The 25,370-nt window shown below is 39.8% G+C and overlaps 1 protein-coding gene across 10 annotated transcripts in view; it reads left to right on the top strand.

Annotated features, from left to right (window-relative positions):
- The window catches only part of LOC115174858 (titin), a 78,580-nt gene extending 64,020 nt beyond the window's left edge, over window positions 1–14,560 (top strand). For 4 of the 10 annotated variants that reach the window (XM_029733801.1, XM_029733807.1, XM_029733806.1 and 1 more), the window contains 19 exons: window positions 641–688; window positions 1,178–1,216; window positions 1,294–1,362; window positions 1,451–1,492; window positions 1,601–1,741; window positions 1,848–1,892; window positions 2,035–2,067; window positions 2,183–2,230; window positions 2,332–2,370; window positions 2,448–2,510; window positions 2,749–2,892; window positions 2,999–3,043; window positions 3,170–3,202; window positions 6,949–6,981; window positions 7,803–7,853; window positions 8,612–8,677; window positions 8,803–8,832; window positions 10,878–10,922; window positions 11,031–14,560. In XM_029733801.1, the coding sequence (XP_029589661.1) occupies window positions 641–688; window positions 1,178–1,216; window positions 1,294–1,362; window positions 1,451–1,492; window positions 1,601–1,741; window positions 1,848–1,892; window positions 2,035–2,067; window positions 2,183–2,230; window positions 2,332–2,370; window positions 2,448–2,510; window positions 2,749–2,892; window positions 2,999–3,043; window positions 3,170–3,202; window positions 6,949–6,981; window positions 7,803–7,853; window positions 8,612–8,677; window positions 8,803–8,832; window positions 10,878–10,922; window positions 11,031–11,191 (1,175 nt within the window). In that variant the 3' untranslated portion in view covers window positions 11,192–14,560. Of the gene's footprint in view, window positions 1–640; window positions 689–1,177; window positions 1,217–1,293; window positions 1,363–1,450; window positions 1,493–1,597; window positions 1,742–1,847; window positions 1,893–2,034; window positions 2,068–2,180; window positions 2,231–2,331; window positions 2,371–2,447; window positions 2,511–2,748; window positions 2,893–2,998; window positions 3,044–3,169; window positions 3,203–6,948; window positions 6,982–7,802; window positions 7,854–8,611; window positions 8,678–8,802; window positions 8,833–10,877; window positions 10,923–11,030 lie in introns of those variants that run through there. The other 6 variants (XM_029733803.1, XM_029733804.1, XM_029733809.1 and 3 more) reach the window with 6 other exon arrangements.
- Window positions 14,561–25,370: the final 10,810 nt, after the last annotated feature.

Raw genomic sequence — 25,370 nt, 5'->3', positions numbered from 1 at the left:
AAAGTACAGAGAGATCCATGATGAAACCCTGCTCCAGAGCGCTCAGGACCTCCAACTGGGATGAAGGTTCACCTTCCAACATTACAACGTCCCTATGCAAACAGCCAAGACAACACAGGAGTGGCTTCATGACAAGTCTCTGAATGTCCATGAGTGTCCCCGCCAGAGCACGGACATGAACCAGATTGAACATCTCTGGAGAGACCTGAAAATAGCTGTGCACCGACACTCCCCATCCAACCTGGCAGAGAAGAATGGGAGAAACTCCCCAACTACAGTTGTGCCAAGCTTGTAGAGTCATACCCAATAATCAAGGCTGTAAACACTGCCAAAGGTGCTTCAACAAAGTACTGAGTAAAGGGTCTGAATACTTATGTAAATGTGATGTTTCATTCATTTATTTTTATAAATTGGCAACAAATTCTAAAAACCTATTTTTGATATGTCATTGTGAGGTATTGTGTGTAGATTGAGGGGAAAAAATGCATTTAATGCCTTTTAGAATAAGCCTATAACTTAATTAATAAAATGTGGAAATAGTGAAGAGGTCAGAATTCTTTCCTAAGGCACTGTATACGTTTTCCTTTCAAGGTTGTTCAGTTGGTGAAATTAAGTGTTTGGTCTGTGTTCTTTGTTTCAGAGGTTGTTGTTTCCAAAGATAAAGCGAAAACAACAGCTGCCAAGAAAGGTAACAAATATATTTAGTTGCTATAGGATTCACAATGTGTCACGACCTGACTAGTAAAGGGGTCTTTTGTCATTGTAGTATGGTCAGGGTGTGGCAGGGGGTGTTTGTTGTGTGTTTTGGGGTTTTTGGTCTAGGGGATTTTGCTTCTAGTTTTCATTTTCTATGTTTCTTTTCCAGGTTTGGCTGAGTGTGGTTTCCAATCAGAGGCAAGTGTCTTTCTTTGTCTCTGATTGGAAGCCATACTTAGGCAGCCTGTTTTTCTTTGGGTTTTGTGGGTGGTTGTTTTGTGTAAGTACCTGACAGAACTGTCAGTTGTCGGTTTTGTTAATTTTTGTAAAAGTGTTATCTCATTAAAATTAAAGAAGATGAGCACTCTACCCGCTGCGCCTTGGTCTATCCTTTACGACGCCCCTGACACAATGCAACATTGAGCTGTATGAATATTGTATTTTGAATGATGAGCATATTTTGCATTTTCATTTTTTTCAGAGCCTGTGGAAAAGGGCAAAATAATTCCTACGAAGAAAGGTAACAACAATTTAGATCAAGTTATTCCAGTCGATGAATTAACATATATTCTAACTGTGGATATATTATGGTTTTAGAGCCTGCAATCTCCAAAGAAAAAGTCAAGACAAGCACTACCAAGACAACCACAAGCACTTCCAAGAAAGGTAATATTGTATTTCACAAATATTAACTTGAGTAGATGCTTACTATTAGTTGTAGTGAAACGCTTCTTACATGTCTTGTTTATCTCAGAACTTCGTGCTGTCAAAGCCGAATGGTCGCTTGTAAAGAATGGTATGCTGCTTTTAAACCCAACTTGGCTTAATTAACTTTTTCAATCAAGGCGATAATTATTGGTATGCTTTATGAGTACGTAATAAATTAATTTCTCTGCACCAGTTGTTTCAGAACCTGAGCCCCTAAAAGAGAAAGCCACTCCAAGAATCCCCACTATGAGGAAAGGTAACCACACAAATGTAGTGGTGCCAATGGTAAAAGCCATGGCAAGAGTTGTCGCTATAAGACCCATCCCTACAACAAAAGGTAACCACACAGCAATGCAAAAGTTCATCAAACTAAATATAGATTATTTTCAGTTAGATACAATGACAATTGGAAACATGCTGTTTAACTGTTCGAACACTTTTAGCTCCTGCAGTGAAGGAGGAGAAGCTATCCAAGGAACCTGAGACAGGTAACATGTATCCGTCGTAACGGTGTGCAGGGCAGAAACTGGCCATTAGAAATATTATACAAACAAGTATATCATCTTTCATTTTTTTTTATCTTGCATGCAATTTACTGAATAATAAATTAATCAAAACGTTTTCCATCAGCAAAAGAGAAACCAAAAGCGTCAGAGAAAAAAGGTGCGAATGATTTGACTGTGTTTTGAGTGGATTTATGTCCAGACATTTTGTATATGTTTTCCTTTTAGAGTTGTTCAGTGGGTGACTAAGTGTTTGGCCTGTGTTCTTGTTTCAGAGGTTGTTGTTTCCAAAGATAAAGCTAAAACAACAGCTGCCAAGAAAGGTAATGAATATATTTAGTTGCTATGGGATTCTCAATGCAACATTGAGCTGTATGAATATTGTATTTTGAATGATGAGCATATTTTGCATTTATTGTTTCAGAGCCTGTGGAAAAGGTCAAAATAACTCCTACGAAGAAAGGTAACAAGAACTTAGATCAAGTTATTCCAGTTGATGAATTAACATATATTCTAACTGTGGATATATTATGGTTTTAGAGCCTGCAATCTCCAAAGAAAAAGTCAAGACAAGCACTACCAAGACAAGCACTTCCAAGAAAGGTAATATTGTATTTCACAAATGTTAACTTGAGTAGATGCTTACTATTAGTTGTAGTGAAACGCTTCTTACATGTCTTGTTTATCTCAGAACTTCGTGCTGTCAAAGCCGAATGGTCGCTTGTAAAGAATGGTATGCTGCTTCTTAAACCCAATTTGGCATAATTAACTTTTTCAATCAAGGCGATAATTATTGGTATGCTTTATGAGTATGTAATAAATTAATTTGTCTCTGCACCAGTTGTTTCAGAACCTGAGCCCCTAAAAGAGAAAGCCACTCCAAGAATCCCCACTATGAGGAAAGGTAACCACACAAATGTAGTGGTGCCAATGGTAAAAGCCATGGCAAGAGTTGTCGCTATAAGACCCATCCCTACAACAAAAGGTAACCACACAGCAATGCAAAAGTTCATCAAACTAAATATAGATTATTTTCAGTTAGATACAATGACAATTGGCAACATGCTGTTTAACTGTTCTAACACTTTTAGCTCCTGCAGTGAAGGAGGAGAAGCTATCCAAAGAACCTGAGACAGGTAAAATGTATCTGTTGTAGCAGTGTGCAGGGCAGAAACTCAGCATTAACAGTATATCATCTTTCATTATTTTTCTTTTGAATGCAATTTACTGAATAATAAATGAATCAAAACATTTTCCATCAGCAAAAGAGAAACCAAAAGCGGCAGAGAAAAAAGGTGTGAATGATTTGACTGTGTTTTGAGTGGATGAATTCATGTTCAGCCAGCTGAGTCAAACAGGTTAACACTTCAAACAGTAGTGTTAAACATGTGACCTACAGCAGTTGAACAGTTATCTCCCATGATGTACTTAATGGTGATGCAACCCTGAAGGATGACTCCTGTTAGTACGCAATATATAATATCTCACTATTTTACTGATGGTAGCTATTTATTTTGATTACTGTACAGTATGCATGTTTCATTGGCACAGTCCTTCAGAACGATGCTGCAACATCTGTTATACATCAGTATTTCTTCCTTCTATTGTTGGATGTTAATAAGATTGTGCTGTTCACATTCCCATGTTGGTGATAACCGTTATCACATACACAAGCCTCCATCATGTTACTATAGCAACCCCCCAGAGAAGCCCATAACATGGTCATTACTAGTTTCTATACCCACAAAGTCCTAACCCCCGTCCATTTCATCAATTGATCTTCTTAAAATATGATTTTAAACTTATCCGTAACCCCAACCTTAACCCCACTGCTAACCTTATGCCTAACCCTAACCTTAAATAAAGACCAAAAAACACATTTTGGACTTTGTGGCAGTGGAATCTGACTTTGTGGCTATAGAAGCTTGTGAAAACCCTATAACATGGATAGGTTTAATTATTTAATATTTTACCTTTATTTAACTAGGCAAGTCAGTTAAGAACAAATTCTTATTTACAATGACAGCCTAGTGGGTTAACTGCCATGTTCAGGGGCAGGACATTTTAAACTTGTAATGTGTCTGATGTTTGTAATTTCCACTTTGCAATTTCAAACTGGATTTTCCCTTATAAAAATGTATCAACCCCTACCAAAATGTCCATTAATACTTCACATTTCCTGTTGCTGCAAGATTATTTTCCTGCTCTAGCAAACTGGCTCAAATTAAAATGCTACATTTGTACTGTTCCCAAGTGGCGCAGTGGTCTAAGGCACTGTGTCTCAGAGCAAGAAGTGTCACTGCAGTACTTGGTTTGAATCCAGGCTGCATCACATCTGGCTGTGAATGGGAGTCCCATAGTGCGGTGCACAATTGGCCCAGCATTTTCCGGGTTTGGCCGGTGTAGGCTGTCATTGTAAATAAGAATTTGCTTGCCTAGTTAAGTAAAGGTTACACACACATATTAAAACACATGATACATTGTCTTCATATTCTGTGGAGCATGGAGCGATCAGGTTAGTGCAGGCTGGAATCTGTCATATGGGCTTCCTGACTGTCAACACCCTCCTGACTAGTTATATGTAGGGTTCAAGTTTTAACCTGGCAGTTCTTCTCAGTCTACACTCAACATATGTTCTGCTCCTCCCAACCCAACGCCTCATTTCCTCCCTGTATCTAGACCATTACAGTGGGATCCTTCTCTATATCGCCTGTGGTGTGTCTGCATGGTAGAGCAAAGTGGTGTTTTACTTAACTGGGTAATGTGTTTGGAAAAACAACACTCAGCTGTAATTCCCTTCAAGGACTTGAACCCTAAAATAAAACACAAACACTGGCACATCTGTGTTAACAAAACAAATATGGTTAACAATATATGGGTCATTTCACGAAATGAGTGCCCTTTGATATTTTAAGAGAAATTGTAAACACATATTGAATTTTAAAAGCCTGGTATATTAGGTTCCATTTAATATAGACCACAGGGAAAATTCAATAAATCCATTTTTTTTTATATGAATAAAGACATGTTCAAGTGCCAAAATTCAGCATTTTGACCTGTCCCTCCATGCATCTTCTGTGATTTCTAGGAAGATTTGAATTCATTTCTGAAGATTATTTTTATTTCATGTTATTAGGGATTCATTTAAAGTAACTATCCCTCATTTTAAGGTCAACCCTGTTACGTGAACTGAACTCTTGTTTTAATATGGTGAAACTATTCCTTTTTGAAATATTTTTTCAAAAGACACATTCAACATCTAGTCAAATCATAGTGTAAAATCAGGTGAGTTGGTTCTACTCTTTTTGGCTGACATTGAATATCCCTTTGAGCATGGTGATGTTATTAATTACACTATAGATGGTGTATCAATACACCCAGTCACTACAAAGATACAGGCGTCCTTCCTAACTCAGTTACCGGAGAGTAAGGAAAGGGATTTCACCATGAGGCCAATGGTGACTTTAAAACAGTTACAGAGTTTAATGGCTGTGATAGGAGGATGGACCAACAATCTTGTAGTTACTCCACAATACTAACCTAAATGACAGAGTGAAAAGAAGTAAGCCTGTACAGAATACATATATTCCAAAACATGCATTATGTTTGCAATAAGGCACTAAAGTAAAACTGCAAAAAATGTGGCAAAGAAATAAATGTTATGTCCTGAATACAAAGCTTTATGTTTGGGGCAAATCCAACACAGCACATCACTCTTCATATTTTCAAGCATAGTGGTGGCTGCATTATGTTATGGGTATTCTTGTCATCGGCAAGGACTAGAGAGGTTTTTTTAGGATAAAAACAAACGGAATAGAGCTAAGCACAGGCAAAATCCTAGAGGAAAACCTGGTTCAGTCTGCTTTCCAACAGACACTGGGAGACAAATGCACCTTTCAGCAGGAAATTAACCTAAAACAGAAGGCCAAATCTACACTGGAGTTGCTTACCAAGACGGCATTGAATGTTCCTGAGTGGCCTAGTTACAGTTTTCACTTAAATCGTCTTGAAAATCTATGGCTGACTAGAAATTTGACAGAGCTTGAAGAATAATGTGCAAATATTGTACAATCCAGGTGTGCAACAATCTCCGAGACTTACCAAAAAAGATTAAGTCAATAACATGTATTGATTTATTATTTTTTATCAGTTTTGAATTCAGGCTGTAACACAACAAAATGTGGAATAAGTCAAGAGGTATGAATACTTTGTGAAGGCACTGTACTATAGTATTTTTTTTTAGATCTTGTGATGGGAAAGTGTTTTTTATTAAGTTGAACGTGGCTCTTTATTACAGAATGTTAAAATTAGGTGAAATTAAAAAAAAATCAAGTTACATTACTCAAAGGACACTTAATTTGCTCAACTTTGCCTATATTGATGATAGGCCTATAGTAGGGTGAAATAGGGTGTTTTCTGGATATTACGTATCCTTTTGCATAACCAATGCATCTATTTTCATTAGTATGAATAAATGATTTTAACGGTTTATCTCCCTTGTTTAGTTCCAAAGAAAGAATCTTGTAGCTTTGTGAGATTCTCAAGAGTATGACTTTAACCCTAAAAAAAATACACTTCAGATTTTATCCTAGCTTTACCGTGGGGTAATTTAGACCAACCAAAGATACACTTTAAAGGCCCTTTACAAATTCAACTTGAATTATTGTTTTGTAGAGCTTCGTGCTGAAACGTATTTTGTAAATGGTCACATGTTGGTGATATTGTAGAATGTTGTGTAGCTATGAAGGAGATTTGAATTTGTGGCCTTTCTTAGATTGGATTCTTATTGGGGTCAAAACCCAGATTCCTACTGCATGTCTTACAGGACTGCAGGCAGCCCAGTGTACAACATTGAACCGTATGTGTAAAATAATCTTCATCCAGTTTTAAAAGAGACAGGAATCTATTTGGGTTTGTAATATAGATTGACCTGAATGACTACTAAGATGTTCATGCTTCTACTGTTTGATGTGTAAACCTTCCAGCTATAAGAGGAATACATACCACTCATATACATTTCTCCTCCTTCTTGCATGGGAAGAAGACAAGGTAAAGGATGTGAAGACATCAGATGGTGAGTTCTGTTCATATAACAATATGCAAATACATTGCTCTAGTATGAATTGAATAGATGCTGCTATTGAATAAAAAAAGGATTAGATTTTTATCAAACTTAGCTACCATAGCAGTGTCTTTGCAGTATGTCTGTTTACACAACTACAAACAGCTTCTCCTTTTATTTTCCAATTGAGTGTTAAGATATTACAGTCCTTGTTTGACTATGCCTCATCCTCTGACTAATGGGTATTTGAGATGGGCTCCAGCCTTTTACTGCACGGGCCAACAGCACAAGATTCCAGTAACGAACTAGGCTGAAAAAAAGTCAAATCTGGTATTGACCATTTGTAATGTAGCCTATACCAAAGTGTGGCTGGAGAACACTTTTAATCAATAAACCTGAGGCAAATGGTTCAATTTAACTATTAATCACCCCAGGCCAACTAGAGTGATCAATCAACTGATTGTGGTGCAGCATTTAGTTTTTTCTGTTATTTCAGTCCTTCCTTGACATACTGTATGTGTGGAAAGACTAGCACTGTTTAGTGTATGCATAGTTCATTTCTCAAGTTTTGTAGACAGGAAGTGTTATAAACCGATTTTATACACAGATTGACTTATCGTTGGTCATTAAATGGGTTAAATGCTTTTTGCGAAGGATTTGTTTCCATTAAAACTAATTCAAAGCTGTTTAGATAATTAAAGTTGAATAATGCATTGTTACTGAATAATGTAGGTGGTTCAAAAGCTTTATCCCAGCGTATATAGTACTAAATGCTCCCTCAACCTGGTACTAAGGTTATTGTAAAAGTACTTTTGGTTTATTTTGTCTCGTAGCCAAAGCTAAAACCACACCCTCTGTGAAGACAGCCCAGCCCACTAAACCACGTAAGTAAACAGAAACCAAAACCATAGGGTCCGTATCCAATCAATCCCTGAGCAAGAAATCTTGTTTGTATTGATAAGTAGGTCAGTTTCTGTTTTCTTTTTTTAACACAAATTTATATAGGACTTAATGATTTATTTATTTGACTAAAACTTGAGTAGATACGAGTGAGTGGTTTCAAGGTTTTGAATACATTTGTCATGCTAAATAGCCATCAAATGTCTTTTTATTTATTCATTGTTTTGTTAAGATGCTCCTTGTCCATGGATCAGCATTGGGAATGTTCTTAATGACTGGATACTCTCCTCTGTTATAGTGTCCTGTAAAGCTGCACATTTCTTTGTGAATAGTATGTCATGCGTAATAGTATATTACGATAGTCATTGGTTGATTACATGCCAGCATCAGTTATCTTTCTCATGCTTAATCAACACAAAACACTAGTTGACAGCTGGAAATTGGATCTGTCAAACGGCATAGCTTTAGACAAAGGCCAGGCAGAATGACTTTGTTTACTAGACAGATCAGCACTGAATAAGCATTCCAATGATTCCCTTTCACATCACTTATTATATACATTTGTTGGCAAAAATTCACAACACATGAAAAATGAAACCAGTCACTCGTAACATGATTAGAGCTTACAATTACAGCCATGTCACTTTTTGTTAGTGTGAAGAGAATACGTTTGAGATTATAAGCAGAGTTTGAAGAACGGGTGAAATGGCATGTAGACAAATGTATTTTTCTCTTCTTACAGATAAAGCTGAGAAGACTGAGAAGAAAGCTGAGAAGACTGAGAAGAAAGCTGTGAAGGAGGCTAAAGGTACGTCAGCTCAAAGTATCAAATAACTCTTATTGCTGGTACCGTTCCTCATAAACGGTTGATACATTACTAGTGATCTCCATTGATTATTTATGCTTGATGATTTTCCCCGCCTCTGATTTCAGAGAAAGAAGTGAAGCCTCCTGGTATAGCAAGTGAGTAAATACCAATGCCTTGTGTCTGTGCTTCAAATAAGAGATAGGGATGTAGCAGTGGTTACTGTTAGATTTAGTGCAGCCATGTTCACTAGGCCCCACATGATGGTGCTCTGTCTAACCCATGATTTTTTGGGTTGTCTGCTGTACTTACTATTGAGGATTATCTCAATGAGTGATCCTGCAGTAGTAGAATCTAAATGTAATGTGTAAAAACGTTTACTGCTACAGTGTTCTGGAAGGTGGAATCATATTATTTGTCTTTTTTTTTTAACTGCATATTTATACCTCATTTATTCAACTGATATCGCCTTGATAATATCCAATATGATCGGAATTCATTACTGTAACTGTTTCCTTTGCAATTTTCCATTAAAATTATTATATGTTTCTAGAGATTGGGGCGGAATTTTCTTTACCTTCTATTCATGACTAAGGTAGTAGCTATACCTTCCCCTCCACTGGCCAACACAATAAAACTAGGATTCAATGACTCTTTGCTGATATTGCTCTCTGGGGGGTTTTGGGGAGTAAATGAACCATGTTAATTGTTCACAGAGAAACTAGATTATGCCTAGTGATAAATAGTAACAACACTTACTGGATTGATATAAGTTAAAGCCAGAAGATTTAAAGACGTTAGGGTGATGTTCTATTGACTGAGCTTGTGGAGTCTTGATATTCTAGTCCCATCTCTTCCTTACCCATATTCCCAGTCACTCTCTCCTCACGTCCTGTGTGATTTGTCTCACAGTGAAGGGACATCAAGCAATACTCAATCACTATCCTCAATATGATGACCATCTACTGTATGTATTACATTAAGGCAAAAGTGATTTACATGTCTTTTGAGACCTGAGCTGCAATTACTTCGTTTGAAATAAAGGTTGTAGTCATGCTTGTGTTCACCGCCATGGCCTTCCCACTCTCTGCACTTAAAGTTAGTTAAACAAACATAGTAAGTATACTCTAACTCTTCTCCCTAAAGTAACTATGTTGATGCATAAAAAAAACGATCTTAATATACTTTAAAATGACTAAAAACAAATCAAAGCTGTGTAGAAATGATAATGGAAGTATATTCACACAGTTTCTTGACTGTCCAGCTCGCTAGTAATCACTGTGCACAGAAAATGGACCTACATTCATAGTTTCTTGACTGTCCAAATCGATAATAATCACTAGACAGTCAGGGAGCATCAAAAATTGCAAAAACTATGGATAGAGGACTATTTTTGGCAATTTTTTACGGCAAGGAAATATAACCAATTTTCAGTGTGGCCCTCCGGACTTCATTGAAGACCGAATGCGGTCCCTGGGGCAAAATGATTTCAACACCCCTACTCTACGTTCTTTGTTTTTCTTCCTAAGGACCAAACAAATACCCTGTGTCAAATTTGATTAGATTGAACACTTTTAAAACGCTTCTTTCTAATGGGGAAATAATACTCCTTCCTTCCTTTATCCATCACAGTATTTTTTAAGGTCACCTGTATCATTGAAATTCAGAACCCATTTTCCCCAGTGGAATACTATAGACTTCCTGATCAGAATTCCCTGTCAGCACAGCAGTACATATTCCCCAAATCCCAGTAGTCCTCGCAGGGCTAGAGAAGGGTCTGCTCTGAAACTCCCTTCATATCCTCTGGTAATTTATTTATACATTTTACTTTTATTTAACCTATATTTAACTAGGCAAGTCGGTTAAGAACAAATTCTTATTTACAATAACGGCCTACCCCGGCCAAACCCTAACCCGGACGGCGCCGGGCCAGTTGTGCACTGCCCTATGGGACTCCCAATCACGGCCAGTTGTGATACAGCCTAGAATCATACCAGGGTCTGAAGTGACACCTCTAGCACTGAGATGCAGTGCTTAAGACCGCTGCGCCACTCGGGAACCCTGGATAGAGGAAATCTAGAGAGAGCCATCACATTGTGTTTTTATATAAGGATAATATATACATTGGGTACCAGGAGTCTTTCTCCTCTCTCCCTCTCATACATGTCTATCTCTCATTCCCTGTGTTCCCTGCCCTCATCAGAAGAATCTCAGACTGACGAGAATGCCATGGACAAGAAGAAGCCAGGTAAGATGAATTTCTGTCTTAACTTTTTCTTACTGTCATAAACATGCAAAAATGCTCCTTTATAAAAAATCCTTAATTGATTCCTTATTTCCACACTGTATCTTACAGGTCAGAAAGTCTTGCAGTGTGTTTTAATGGTTGGAAAGAATGCCCACTACCCTTTGCGACCTTCCACCCCTGGTATGACCCCTGTGTCGATGAGCCCAGCCATGCGGTCCATGATGTTACAGCAGGCGCAGCAGCAGAAAGCCAGAGCAGCGGGGCAGTAGACTAGCTCCTCACCTCCATGCTGCTCCCTCTAGTCAGTCTGAACGGCAGCCTTAACCAGGACAATCAGGGACTAAAGGGGAAGGATGGATGGACAGTACAGTATTATTTATTTTTCTATGACCGGTCGAGCTCCCATGAGTTTTTAAGTCCCTGAACTCTTTTATTTTACCTGTGGCTTTGCCGCTTTTGCTAGTGCTCAGTGCTGAGTCCTTTGTGATCTATGTTTTTCAGCAGATTTATTTATAAGAAAAGGAGTGTAAGTTATGCCTATATATTTCCTTAGGAAGCGAATGGATTTGATCATTTCTGTAAATTTCAATCAAATTCAATGTACATATGCATAGAAATTGTAATTTAGCTCAAATTCAATGTATATAATGTACATGTAATATCAACATCTTGCCGTTTTTCATTTGTTGAATGATTACTTCACGTTATAATTTTTTCATTTGTTACTTTTATCACAATATTCAACAAGTTCAGGATGACAAAACATATCTGTAAATTGATTTTGGGGTCATACATTATCAATGGCACTGTGATAAAAAATTTGTTTAGTTTTTATTTCATGTTTTTATTTTATTAAGGAAACGAATTGAACATGCTATACAATAACAAATTAACAATATAGCTCACTTTCTCCTAACATGTCCATGCCTGTATGCTTCTGTTGATGTGTGACATACCCTGCCATTATTGCTGTAACAGGAAATCCTAAGCCATATTTTAAGACTATTGTAATAGTCGCGCATCAAATAAACAGTGACGATCTTCATAAGAATTTTAGAAATTGAGTGCATCACAGTCTGATCATGAAAGAGGATCAATATTTATATTTGCCTAAAAATGGCTGAATTTTACATTACAGAGTTGAGTATATCTGTATTTAGAAAGAATATTATTATTTTATTTAAAAAAATATTCATCAAATTAGTTCACCTGCCAAAGATGACAAGAAGTTTTCACCTACAGTAAAGGTTTCTACTCCTTGTCAGATATTATTAGATAAGGTACAGGTATGTAACACTAACTGTAGTCATCTGGACAGATCTGTATAAAACACATGGCTTAAGAACACTGCCTTATCACTCATTACACACACTGTTAAAGCAAGGTGATGTGATGTTGTCATTTTTGTTTAATATGCTACTTCCATGTAAATAACTGCATCAGCTTGTATCTTGCTGCTTGGCATGTTGGTAAAGAATTGTGGGAAGATGAGTATGGTACCATTTCTCATGGGAGCTCCCGTTGTTAACCAGAATAACCTCTACTCTCTCTCTCTCTCTCCTGAGGAGTGTGTGTGTGTACTGACAATGCAACACTAGAGGTCAAGTCAATGACTGTCCACACATTTCTTTTTTTTACAACTAACAATGATTCTCGTGAGATGATGTTATGATGTCATCCTGTGATATATAGGTGTGGATGACTTTATCATTGCTGTCATGTTACTATCATGGCGCTTGCTGTCATGCGCAGCAGCCTACTGCTGAATCATGTTCAAGTAGGAGCGCCTTTATTCTGATAATGGTGCTGCTGTGCTAAGTCCAGCGTATCCATTGTTGTCTTACTCAACTAAAGACTGTTTCAAGACCATGTGAAAGAAACTATTGGGCCTGAGATCAGATGTCCTTTAAACAGTAGAAGGGAAAATAAGAATGCTCAGTAAGTGGTGGCTTGAGAGCCCATACTGTGAAAGCCTGGTTACCTTCTCTATTCAGCTATTACATTCCCATCCCTGCCACTCCTGTCATTTGCCGACATGGTAAATGACAGGAGTGGCAAGGAGTGGAATGTTAGCGAAAAAGACTGGTACCTAGACTATTGAAAGCCTGAGAGGGAAGGCCGAGAAACTCTACTTAGTTTTGACTGTAGCTGTCTCAGCCTGTTGTACTATCTATCCATACATTTTGCAGTGGCACATGCAGCCATAGTCCGCAACAACAGCTCGACAAAGTATTGTGAAGTAGGCCAAAGGAAAAAAAGCTTGACTTTGAAGTTCCAGTGCACCATTTCCTGTACCACCAGGGGAAATGCTGCTGTCTGTCTGTGTGTTGTTTTCTGTGGATCTGACTGATGGAGGCAGAGTCCCCCACACTTATCTACAATGCAACAACAGATTACACTAATTATATATTTTATAATTATAACTATGTCTTACCTTTCTATTCTTTTGTCAGAGAAACGTATTTACTCGTGGCAGAATGGACTTGTTGGTTGACTGCTCTTTCATTATGAGCTCGGTCATACCATCATACCTTCCCAGTCACTAGGTATAACAAAGTTGACTAGACAACCCTACAGTATGAGGTTTAAATACCTGATGTTTACTTGATTTACAACAGTGCCCATGGCACATTGTGGAATGTCTTGACAGAGTACAGACCTCAGATATACGTGATTAATAAGCACGGATTCTGTGCTGATTATGTTAGCTGTAACAATGTCATTTTAAAGAAAATTATTCACAAACTAAATATATTTTGGGTTGTTTTGTTCATTTGGACAATTCATTTTTGGTAATTTCCTGTGTATTATGCATGACTGTTATTTAAAAAAAGACAAAACATTTGGCAGTTATTGTCTCTGGTTCTATGTCTCAGTTACACTCTGGTGAGCACCGTAGGACTTGAAATATTAGCTTTAATCATATCTCAGTCAGACATCAGTTGAGCTGTAAAGGATGGATATAGATAGCTTTACTATGAGATGTGTACGCTCTGTTGATTTGAGACATCTCATTAATACAGAAGAGTTTCCTAACATGCACGGAGGAAACAAACTCTCAGCCTTAAATATCAGATATGTTCCCAAAGACTAATTACATCCCAGATTAATTGTCTTGCCAAAAATACCTACTTTATTTTGGGTTATTCCTTTTTATAGATATTTATCTTGTCAATGCTCTATTGCTAGATTCTGAGACTATTTCTAAACTATGTTTGCCTTCTGTAGCTACTGTATGTTTTGTAATTGATCACAACATGATGGCACAGATGCTGTTCTTAAGTTGTAGTTTTTTTGTTGTTGCAGTTTTAACAAAGTTCAAACCGTTATTTAAACAGCAACGCAACAACACATCAATCAATGCCCAAAAATATATATTTAAAGTATGTTGTACATGGTGCATAAAACAACTGATAGCTGATTTAAAAAGAAAAAAGCATTTATCAATTGTTGCAGTATTTATAAGAATGTATTGTTTTTTTGTTTTTTTTCAGAACAATGTGCTCTTGACTTCTTTTGTTGTTAACCTTGATCATTTTTGAGTATACATTTAGCAAAACATGGACTGCACATGGCAATGCAATGTTAGCGTTACAAATCGAGTAAACATGTCAAAAAATAAAAATAAGTCTGTTTGATTTTGTTATGGGCTTTCCTCCAATTTTAGGTATAGATGTCTTCTAGTCATGGAAGACTTATTTTTGTGTTAACCGCTTAAAACCTCTAAAGGATTAGCCTAAATTTTCACCTAAAATGACATACCCAAATCTAACTGCCTGTAGCTCAGGCCCTGAAGCAAGGATATACATATTCTTGGTACCATTTGAAAGGAAACACTTTGAAGTCTATGGAAGTGTGAAAGGAATGTAGTAGAATATAACACAATAGATCTGGTAAAAGATAATACAAAGGAAAAAACAACCGTTCTTTATTATTTTTTTTGTACCATCTTTGAAATGCAAGAGAAATGTTCTTGTTACTTACAACCTCATGCTAATTGCATTAATCAAATCAAATCAAATCAAATTTATTTATATAGCCCTTCGTACATCAGCTGAAATCTCAAAGTGCTGTACAGAAACCCAGCCTAAAACCCCAAACAGCAAGCAATGCATGTGAAAGAAGCACGGTGGCTGGGAAAAACTCCCTAGGAAAAACTCCTGAGAAAGGCCAAAAACCTAGGAAGAAACCTAGAGAGGAACCAGGCAATGAGGGGTGGCCAGTCCTCTTCTGGCTGTGCCGGGTGGATATTATAACAGAACATGGTCAAGATGTTAAAATGTTCGTAAATGACCAGCATGGTCAAATAATAATAATCATAGTAGTTGTCGAGGGTGCAACAAGCACGTCCGGTGAACAGGTCAGGGTTCCGTAGCCGCAGGCAGAACAGTTGAAACTGGAGCAGCAGCATGGCCAGGTGGACTGGGGACAGCAATGAGTCATCATGCCAGGTAGTCCTGAGGCATGGTCCTAGGGCTCAGGTCCTCCGAGAGAAAGAAAGAAAGAAAGAAAGAGAGAAAGAGAGAATTAGAGAGAGCATATTTACATTCACACAGGACACCGGATAAGACAAGAGAATACTCCAGATGTAACAGACTGACCCTAGCCCCCCGACACATAAACTACTGCAGCATAAATACTGGAGGCTGAGACAGGAGGGATCAGAAGACACTGTGGCCCCATCCGATGATACCCCCGGACAGGGCCAAACAGGCAGGATATAACCCCACCCACTATGCCAAAGCACAGCCCCCACACCACTAGAGGGATATCTACAACCACCAACTTACCGTCCGAAGACAAGGCCGAGTATAGCCCACAAAGAACTCCGCCACGGCACAACCCAAGGGGGGGGCGCCAACCCAGACAGGAAGACCACGTCAGTGGCTCAACCTACTCAAGTGACGCACCCCTCCCATGGACGGCATGGAAGAACACCAGTAAGTCAGTGACTCAGCCCCTGTAAAAGGGTTAGAGGCAGAGAATCCCAGTGGGAAGAGGGGAACCGACAAGGCAGAGACAGCAAGGGTGGTTCGTTGCTCCAGCCTTTCCGTTCACCTTCACACTCCTGGGCCAGACTATACTTAATCATAGGACCTACTGAAGAGATAAGTCTTCAGTAAAGACTTAAAGGTTGAGACTGAGTCTGCGTCTCTCACATGGGTAGGCAGACCATTCCATAAAAATTGAGCTCTATAGGAGAAAGCCCTACCTCCAGCCGTTTGCTTAGAAATTCTAGGGACAATTAGGAGGCCTGCGTCTTGTGACCGTAGCGTACGTGTAGGTATGTACGGCAGGACCAAATCGGAAAGATAGGTAGGAGCAAGCCCATGTAATGCTTTGTAGGTTAGCAGTAAAACCTTGAAATCAGCCCTTGCCTTAACAGGAAGCCAGTGTAGGGAGGCTAGCACTGGAGTAATATGATCAAACTTTTTGGTTCTAGTCAGGATTCTAGCAGCCGTATTTAGCACTAACTGAAGTTTGTTTAGTGCTTTATCCGGGTAGCCGGAAAGTAGAGCATTGCAGTAGTCGAGCCTAGAAGTAACAAAAGCATGGATTAATTTTTCTGCGTCATTTTTGGACAGAAAGTTTCTGATTTTTGCAATGTTACGTAGATGGAAAAAAGCTGTCCTTGATGCAGTCTTGATATGTTCTTCAAAAGAGAGATCAGGGTCCAGAGTAACGCCGAGGTCCTTCACAGTTTTATTTGAGACGACTGTACAACCATCCAGATTAATTGTCAGATTCAACAGAAGATCTCTTTGTTTCTTGGGACCTAGGACAAGCATCTCTGTTTTGTCCGAGTTTAAAAGTAGAAAATTTGCAGCCATCCACTTCCTTATGTCTGAAACACAGGCTTCTAGCGAGGGCAATTTTGGGGCTTCACCATGTTTCATTGAAATGTACAGCTGTGTGTCGTCCGCATAGCAGTGAAATTTAACATTATGTTTTCGAATGACATCCCCAAGAGGTAAAATATATAGTGAAAACAATAGTGGTCCTAGAACGGAACCTTGAGGAACACCGAAATTTACAATTGATTTGTCAGAGGATGAACCATTCACAGAGACAAACTGATATCTTTCCGACAGATAAGATATAAACCAGGCCAGAACTTGTCCATGTAGACCAATTTGGGTTTCCAATCTCTCCAAAAGAATGTGGTGATCGATGGTATCAAAAGCGGCACTAAGATCTAGGAGCATGAGGACAGATGCAGAGCCTCGGTCTGACGTCATTAAAAGGTCATTTACCACCTTCACAAGTGCAGTCTCAGTGCTATGATGGGGTCTAAAACCAGACTGAAGCGTTTCGTATACATTGTTTGTCTTCAGGAAGGCAGTGAGTTGCTGCGCAACAACTTTTTCTAAAATGTTTGAGAGGAATGGAAGATTCGATATAGGCCGATAGTTTTTTATAATTTCTGGGTCAAGATTCGGCTTTTTCAAGAGAGGCTTTATTACTGCCACTTTTAGTGAGCTTGGTACACATCCGGTGGATAGAGAGCCGTTTATTATGTTCAACATAGGAGGGCCAAGCACAGGAAGCAGCTCTTTCAGTAGTTTAGTTGGAATAGGGTCCAGTATGCAGCTTGAGGGTTTGGAGGCCATGATTATTTTCATCATTATGTCAAGAGATATAGTACTAAAACACTTTAGTATCTCCCTTGATCCTAGGTCCTGGCAGAGTTGTGCAGACTCAGGACAATGGAGCCCTGGAGGAATACCCAGATTTAAAGAGGAGTCTGTAATTTGCTTTCTAATGATCATGATCTTTTCCTCAAAGAAGTTCATAAATTTATTACTGCTGAAGTGAAAGCCATCCTCCATTTGCGAATGCTGCTTTTTAGTTAGCTTTGCGACAGTGTCAAAAAGAAATTTCGGATTGTTCTTATTTTCCTCAATTAAGTTGGAAAAATAGGATGATCGTGCAGCAGTGAGGGCTCTTCGATACTGCACGGTACTGTCTTTCCAAGCTAGTCGGAAGACTTCCAGTTTAGTGTGGCGCCATTTCCGTTCCAATTTTCTGGAAGCTTGCTTCAGAGCTCGTGTATTTTCTGTATACCAGGGAGCTAGTTTCTTATGACAGATGTTTTTAATTTTTAGGGGTGCAACTGCATCTAGGGTATTGCGCAAGGTTAAATTGAGTTCCTCGGTTAGGTGGTTAACTGATTCTTGTCCTCTGACGTCCTTGGGTAGGCAGAGGGAGTCTGGAAGGGCATCAAGGAATCTTTGGGTTGTCTGAGAATTTATAGCACGACTTTTAATCTTCCTTGGTTGGGGTCTGAGCAGATTATTTGTTGCAATTGTAAACACAATAAAATGGTGGTCCGATAATCCAGGATTATGAGGAAAAACATTAAGATCCACAACATTTATTCCATGGGACAAAACTAGGTCCAGAGTATGACTGTGGCAGTGAGTAGGTCCAGAGACATGTTGGACAAAACCCACTGAGTCGATGATGGCTCCGAAAGCCTTTTGGAGTGGGTCTGTGGACTTTTCCATGTGAATGTTAAAGTCACCAAAAATTAGAATATTATCTGCTATGACTACAAGATCCGATAGGAATTCAGGGAACTCAGTAAGGAACACTGCATATGGCCCAGGAGGCCTGTAAACAGTAGCTATAAAAAGTGATTGAGTAGGCTGCATAGATTTCATGACTAGAAGCTCAAAAGACGAAAACGTCATTGTTTTTTTTTTGGTAAATTGAAATTTGCTATCGTAAATGTTAGCAACACCTCCGCCTTTGCCGGATGCACGGGGGGTATGGTCACTAGTGTAACCAGGGGGTGAGGCCTCATTTAGCACAGTAAATTCATCAGGCTTAAGCCATGTTTCAGTCAGGCCAATCACATCAAGATTATGATCAGTGATTAGTTCATTGACTATAACTGCCTTGGAAGTGAGGGATCTAACATTAAGTAACCCAATTTTGAGATGTGAAGTATCACAATCTCTTTCAATAATGGCAGGAATGGAGGAGGTCTTTATACTAGTAAGATTACTGAAGCGAACACCGCCATTTTTAATTTTGCCCAACCTAGATCGAGGCACAGACACGGTCTCAATGGGGAAAGCTGAGCTGACTACGCTAACTGTGCTAGTGGCAGACTCCACTAAGCTTGCAGGCTGGCTAACAGCCTGTTGCCTGGCCTGCACCCTATTTCATTGTGGAGCTAGAGGAGTTAGAGCCCTGTCTATGTTCGTAGATAAGATGAGAGCACCCCTCCAGCTAGGATGGAGTCCGTCACTCCTCAGCAGGCCAGGCTTGGTCCTGTTTGTGGGTGAATCCCAGAAAGAGGGCCAGTTATCTACAAATTCTATCTTTTGGGAGGGGCAGAAAACAGTTTTCATCCAGCGATTGAGTTGTGAGACTCTGCTGTAGAGCTCATCACTCCCCCTAACTGGGAGGGGGCCAGAGACAATTAATCGATGCCGACACATCTTTCTAGCTGATTTACATGCTGAAGCTATGTTGCGCTTGGTGACCTCTGACTGTTTCATCCTAACATCGTTGGTGCCGACGTGGATAACAATATCTCTATACTCTCTACACTCGCCAGTTTTAGCTTTAGCCAGCACCGTCTTTAGATTAGCCTTAACATCGGTAGCCCTGCCCCCTGGTAAACAGTGTATGATCGCTGGATGATTAGTTTTAAGTCTAATACTGCGGGTAATGGAGTCGCCAATGACTAGGGTTTTCAATTTGTCAGAGCTAATGGTGGGAGCCGTCGGCGTCTCAGACCCCACAACGGGAGGAGCAGAGACCAGAGAAGTCTCGGCCTCCGACTCCGACTCGCTTAACGGGGAGAACCGGTTGAAAGTTTCTGTCGGCTGAATAAGCGACACCGGTTGAGCATTCCTACAGCGTTTCCCTCCAGAAACCATGAGAAAGATGTCCGGCTGCGGGGACCGTGCGAGGGGGTTTATACTAATGTTACTATCTGTACTTGCTGGTGGCACAGACGCTGTTTCATCCTTTCCTACACTGAAATGACCCTTGCCTAACGATTGCGTCTGAAGCTGGGCTTGCAGCACAGCTATCCTTGCCGTAAGGCGATCGTTCTCCTGTATATTATGAGTACAACGACTGCAATTAGAAGGCATCATGTTAATGTTACTTAGCTTCGGCTGTTTGAAGTCCTGACGAACCATGTCCAGATAAAACCTCCGGGGTAAGAAAGTTGAATGAAAAAAATAATAAAAGTTGAGTGAGGGAAAAAGTAAAAATATACGGTAATGAAAAAGTAAAAACCGTCAGGTAGCAAAGTAAAAACGGCAACAAAAACGCACAGCAGCGTAAACAAGTCTACCCTGGAGCCTGGGTCAGATTTGTGGGCAGGGCTTCAGCAGCACGTCATCAATGGCGTCTGAAGTTTCATTTCATCAAACAACCACCTGATTGGTTTGGTATTGGGCTTGTTCGACACTGCAGGCGACTGCAGACTGACTGATCTACAAATCACCTTAGCCTACGTTAGCTCAACCGTCCCGTGGGGGACCCAGCGATCCTTCTTAAATGGTTGTATTCTGCACTTCATATTGTCATGCCACCCAGCAACAAAGTTATCAAATTCTGAGGCACAACAGTGGGTATAAAGACTGTTGATCACGTCAAATCCTCTTATGTCCATTTTCCCCTGTGTAACAGCAGTCCTTATAGACAGGGACTAATATTGGAGGGGTTAAAACAGCAGCGGTAATGCTGTTTCTGCAATAGAGGGATAATCATACTTGACGTTTTCATTGCTTTTGTTACCACAGTTACGAGGAAGGCAACCTTATGTTCTGCTATCGAGTGCTTCCCAAATTGCAGATGGGTTGTTTTTCTGAAACTTTACCACACAAGCAGCCTTTACGACTCCCAGGATACATAGTCCATTCCCAGGCCTGAGAGGAAATAAAAATAAGACAATAATAGAGTCCAGATGCCGTATCTTAATTTGACCCAGTTTCTCACAGCAGGAAAATACTCCTGCAGCAAAAGGAAATGTGAATTGTTATGTGGATTATAATTAATAGCCATTTTTTTGTAGTGGTTTCTACATTTTTCATTAGGGCAAATCAAGTCTGAAATGTACTAACTTTATAAAAAATGGTAAACCTTGAATACAGTACAAGTTGCCATTCCTGCTGTGCATGAAAATTCCTGCAACAACAGGATAGTCTAATTAAGATATGCCATCTGTACTTGAGGTGTAATTGCCTAAATATCATGCAGTGCAAATCAAATTGAGTCAGTTCCACAGATACAGTATGAGTATCCCCTACTGTATGCCAAAGTACTTTAGTGGTACTGTATAATTTGATTTGTGGGTTTGTGCTTTCCATTTTCTCTCAAGACTCCTCACAATCTGGCCCATCAAGAGGAGTCAGACAGCCCAGCCCACGCCTGAGCCATTCATAAAAGGAATTGAATCAAATCTGCTCCGAACAGGGCAGGGAACAAAAATTGAATCCAGTGAATTCCTCTCTTACATTTGGTTAATTCCCGATAAAATGATGCTACTTGAACCCATATTTTCTAATCTGTCACCTTAAAGCAGTACACTATTTAAAGGCTTAATTCTCCATGGCTCTACAGCCGCGATAATCTGAGCAGAGTAGCTACAGTAGCAGTGAGAGATAGATAGAGAGAAGCACAAGCTAGCTAGCTAGCTAGGCCACATCATCAACTGATCAGCCGGGAGATCTGGGTCAGCCAGAGCACTAAATTAGTACAATGTGCCGCATGCTCAGTAATGCTGCCACTTGCAATAAATAATACAACCGCTTGTCTTCGGTTTGAAGCTACCGTGGAGTTTATGTTGAAAACAGATTGAAATGAATGACGCTGTGGGGGTTGTTTGAATTTCTGATATAACCACTGTGCAGACAGAGACATTAGAGAGAACGTTGCTCCTTCCCATGTACCCAGAGCAGCATGTGTGTGATGGTAAGAGTCATGAGGTAAAGAAGTGTGATTCATCTCTGCCTGTCTGGCCACAGCACCCTCCACAACACAACTCCCTCCAGCATCAACAGGCTAAACACGCAGGCAGCTCCCAGAATCCACCTCAGGCCAGGATCAGAGCTCCATCTCCATAAGTGGCTGTATGGGAGTGGACCAGGGCAAAGCAAGGCAATATGGAAGCTGCTGGTTCCACTGTGCAGTGTGATGACGACTCCTGTAATAGCCCTGGCCCCTCACGCTCTCAACAGACAGTGAAACGCCTCCCCCACAGGAAAAACACAGCTTTAGCTACACTATCACATTGAAGTCAATAGGGATGAGCAGAAGACTCATACACAGTCAGCAGAAGACTCATACACAGTCAAGTTCATCCATCATTCGGACCAATCTCTCAAAGTGGAGGATCCCATGCTAAAGTATAAATCAAACCACATCTGTTGTCTCAGTCAGTATGGGCTCTGACTGGGTGAGCCAACTAGCCAAACAGACTGCACTGTGATGGTCATGTGGGAGGGAATAACGCTGGCTTTTTCAATGAATAATTCAGAAAGCTGGCGGGTTTGCTGCTGTGTTTTTCAGTGGGGGGTAAACCCAGTGTGGCTGGTAGACGCTCAGTATAGGCAGGGACGGAAAAATCATCCTGCTGCGACAATTCCTCATATTAGCTCTCTACACTCACGCCAGATGCTTGCATTTTTCTGAAACGCGACCTAGGGGTATTCATTCCCGAAGTAATTTTCCACCCAACCAATTACCCTGAGCACACAGCTTTTGATATCTTTCAGAGCTTTTAATGTATTCATTGGTCCCTTAGCCAATACACGTGTTTAGAGAAGGCGCTCTCGTTTGAATGCGACCTGCTTACTGAAAGCTTTGATGGTCTCTCAATTACCCGCTGTAATCATATTGTATTCTATTCAGTGGTCTGCAACTCATACTTCAACAGCAGAGGTCCTTAACAAAAGTGCCTGTAAATACCTTCAGTATAACCTTGGTCGTGACACTGTTTAGTTCACTCGCATGCCTTACTGCCTATAGGTGAAATTGGTGTGCGCTCAGGAGTATGGCTTCCATTTTAGGACATTCATTCGATGTAAACATACTATGCAGCAAACAGGAGTGCAGAACAGTAAATAAGAGAGCAGAGCGATGCCAATGTAAGTGTGTCCATATTTATTGGTTGTTTTTTGCTCATGACATGTTTGATTCAGTTACATAATTTAAGTCAGTAAGTTGTCTTTAAGGACATTTAAACATTAAACACTCTGCCCAACACGTCCGCTTTGAATAATCTGAGATTTGACTAGACCTCTAAATTGAGTTGCTCTGCCATCTGTTCCTACATGTATATACAATCAAAGTGACATGAAAACATGACACCAAAGACTTAACTCAAAGCAATAATATGCATTCATTTCATGAAAAAGAATACATTGTCGTAATAAGTCGTTGCTTTACCTTCAAGCCGTGGATTCTTATTAAGTAAAGCATAATACAATAAAATCTTTGTTTTGTCAAAGGGTGGCTTTGGTTGAAATGGCAAGGCTGGATACATGAAAACAGTTGGAAGAACATTCCAAATGCTAAACAAGCATATTCAATTATCAAAAACGCTGCTGCTCTTGTTGCATGATCTGAATAGTGCACAGGACAAACAAGCACCATGAATGCCTTAAAATACTGATGAACATCACACAAAATATACCAGGGTGATGCACACAGACAGCCCCATCTGATAATGAGGCTTTAGATTTAAAAAAATACATTGTTCAGCTATCAAGTTTCTGTAACATCTCACACATCGCTACCTAACGGCTACTACAGACGGAGTGGGTAACACTGACAAGCTCTTATGGCACCCTTTCTTCACCAAAGCAACCAAAAAGGTTCCTGGATCTGCAGCAGATGAAAACCCGAGTCACTCAGTCATCGAGCTGGAGCTGACATTTCCTGTACGGTTTACGCTACTGTGTTCACTGGGTATTAAGAATGTCTGTCTGCCTGGCCTAGTTCTGGGCAGCAGGCAGCCACTCCAGAGTGAATTTACAAACTCACCCCATGTTAGTGTCATAACAGGAAGGCAGCACTGTGTCAGGGCTCAGAGGCTCCAGAGCTGAACATGGCCTCAAGCTTCACCACCATGCAGGGAGAAACAAAGGAGCTCGCAACGGATGGTCACACAGTGGCATACACTGACTGTACCCTTGCAGCCATTACAAAAGCTTGTTATCATACTGTATATAAGTTTACATTATATCTTAACTTCCACCATCATAAAATAAGATATAAGAAAATAATGTCTCTATCTTTTAAATACTGTATGTAAATTGGTTTTCAAGTAGGTGTAGCCATGCTGTTGTGGACAGCTTCTCTCCTATTGAAACAAATAGTTTCAAGATAATCCTCAAAGCAAGTGTAGATAATACATCTTAAACAAGAACTCATTTCTGGAATCACATGACACAGAGAAAACATTCTTAACACTTCTGAGCTGAACCAATAGCTAATACTAAATCATTTCAAAATACAAAACAATTGTCATGTGACCTTGCTGTTGCAGAATGTTTTCATGGTACTGTATGCACTTCTTACCTTGTATCTTGTCTCAAATGTAATATGAAATACCTAACCTTGACAAATGTTTCATAAATGTTGAAAAATGTAATGGTTTGAAGACACTGTTTAGCCAAATTTAACCATAGATAAGAAGCCATTCTGGATGAAAGTATTCCAATAGCAAGATTCAGACCAAACAAAAAATGTGGTCTCTGACAAAAACACATAATTCATTGAGCCTTGAAGAGTAAAGGGGAGTTTGCTTTTAGATAGAGAAACCTGAACGTCTGTTTGAATTCCTCGGATGAAAGAGCCACATGCCTTGCTGTGCAAGCAGTCAGACACTTTCTGCTTCACATTTAGAGAACCTCATCATTATTAGAACTAATCCTGAGCTGCACTTGCCGGTTTGGACATTTTAGAAACTGTACCGAAAGTCCCCAGCTCCCAATCCTCTTAAGCGTGATTTTCCATCAACCTCCTATAGTACCATTTTTTCACAAAATATTTCACAAGCACATACAGAATATTAACAGCAGTCTCTAGATGTGTCCCTGTCACAATGAGTTCCCCATCCTCCTGGGGTTTAGATCAGAAGTGTATTTACAGTTTTGAATTGGCACTTAACAATAACATATGGAACTCTGCTAGTAACTCTTACTCCCTTTTTGTTTTTTAGAAATATCCCTCAAAATGGTGGGTCGGACCATCTTTATGATGCCAGAACAGGCTCTTCTCGTGCTCCAATCTCTTCCCTCCTCCTCACCTCCCTTTTATATGCCTGTGCTATTTTCTTTGTTTTGGGGGAACAAGGGCATTCTTTCCTGTCTGTCTGTCTGTCTGTCTGTCTGTCTGTCTGTCTGTCTGTCTGTCTGTCTGTCTGTCTGTCTGTCTGTCTGTCTGTCTGTCTGTCTGTCTGTCTGTCTGTCTGTC

Source organism: Salmo trutta, chromosome 35 (genome assembly GCF_901001165.1).
Source record: "Salmo trutta chromosome 35, fSalTru1.1, whole genome shotgun sequence".
In the NCBI taxonomy this organism is placed as follows: domain Eukaryota; kingdom Metazoa; phylum Chordata; class Actinopteri; order Salmoniformes; family Salmonidae; genus Salmo; species Salmo trutta.
Note: the sequence above shows the minus strand (reverse complement) of the source record. Positions and strands in the feature narration are given on the sequence as shown.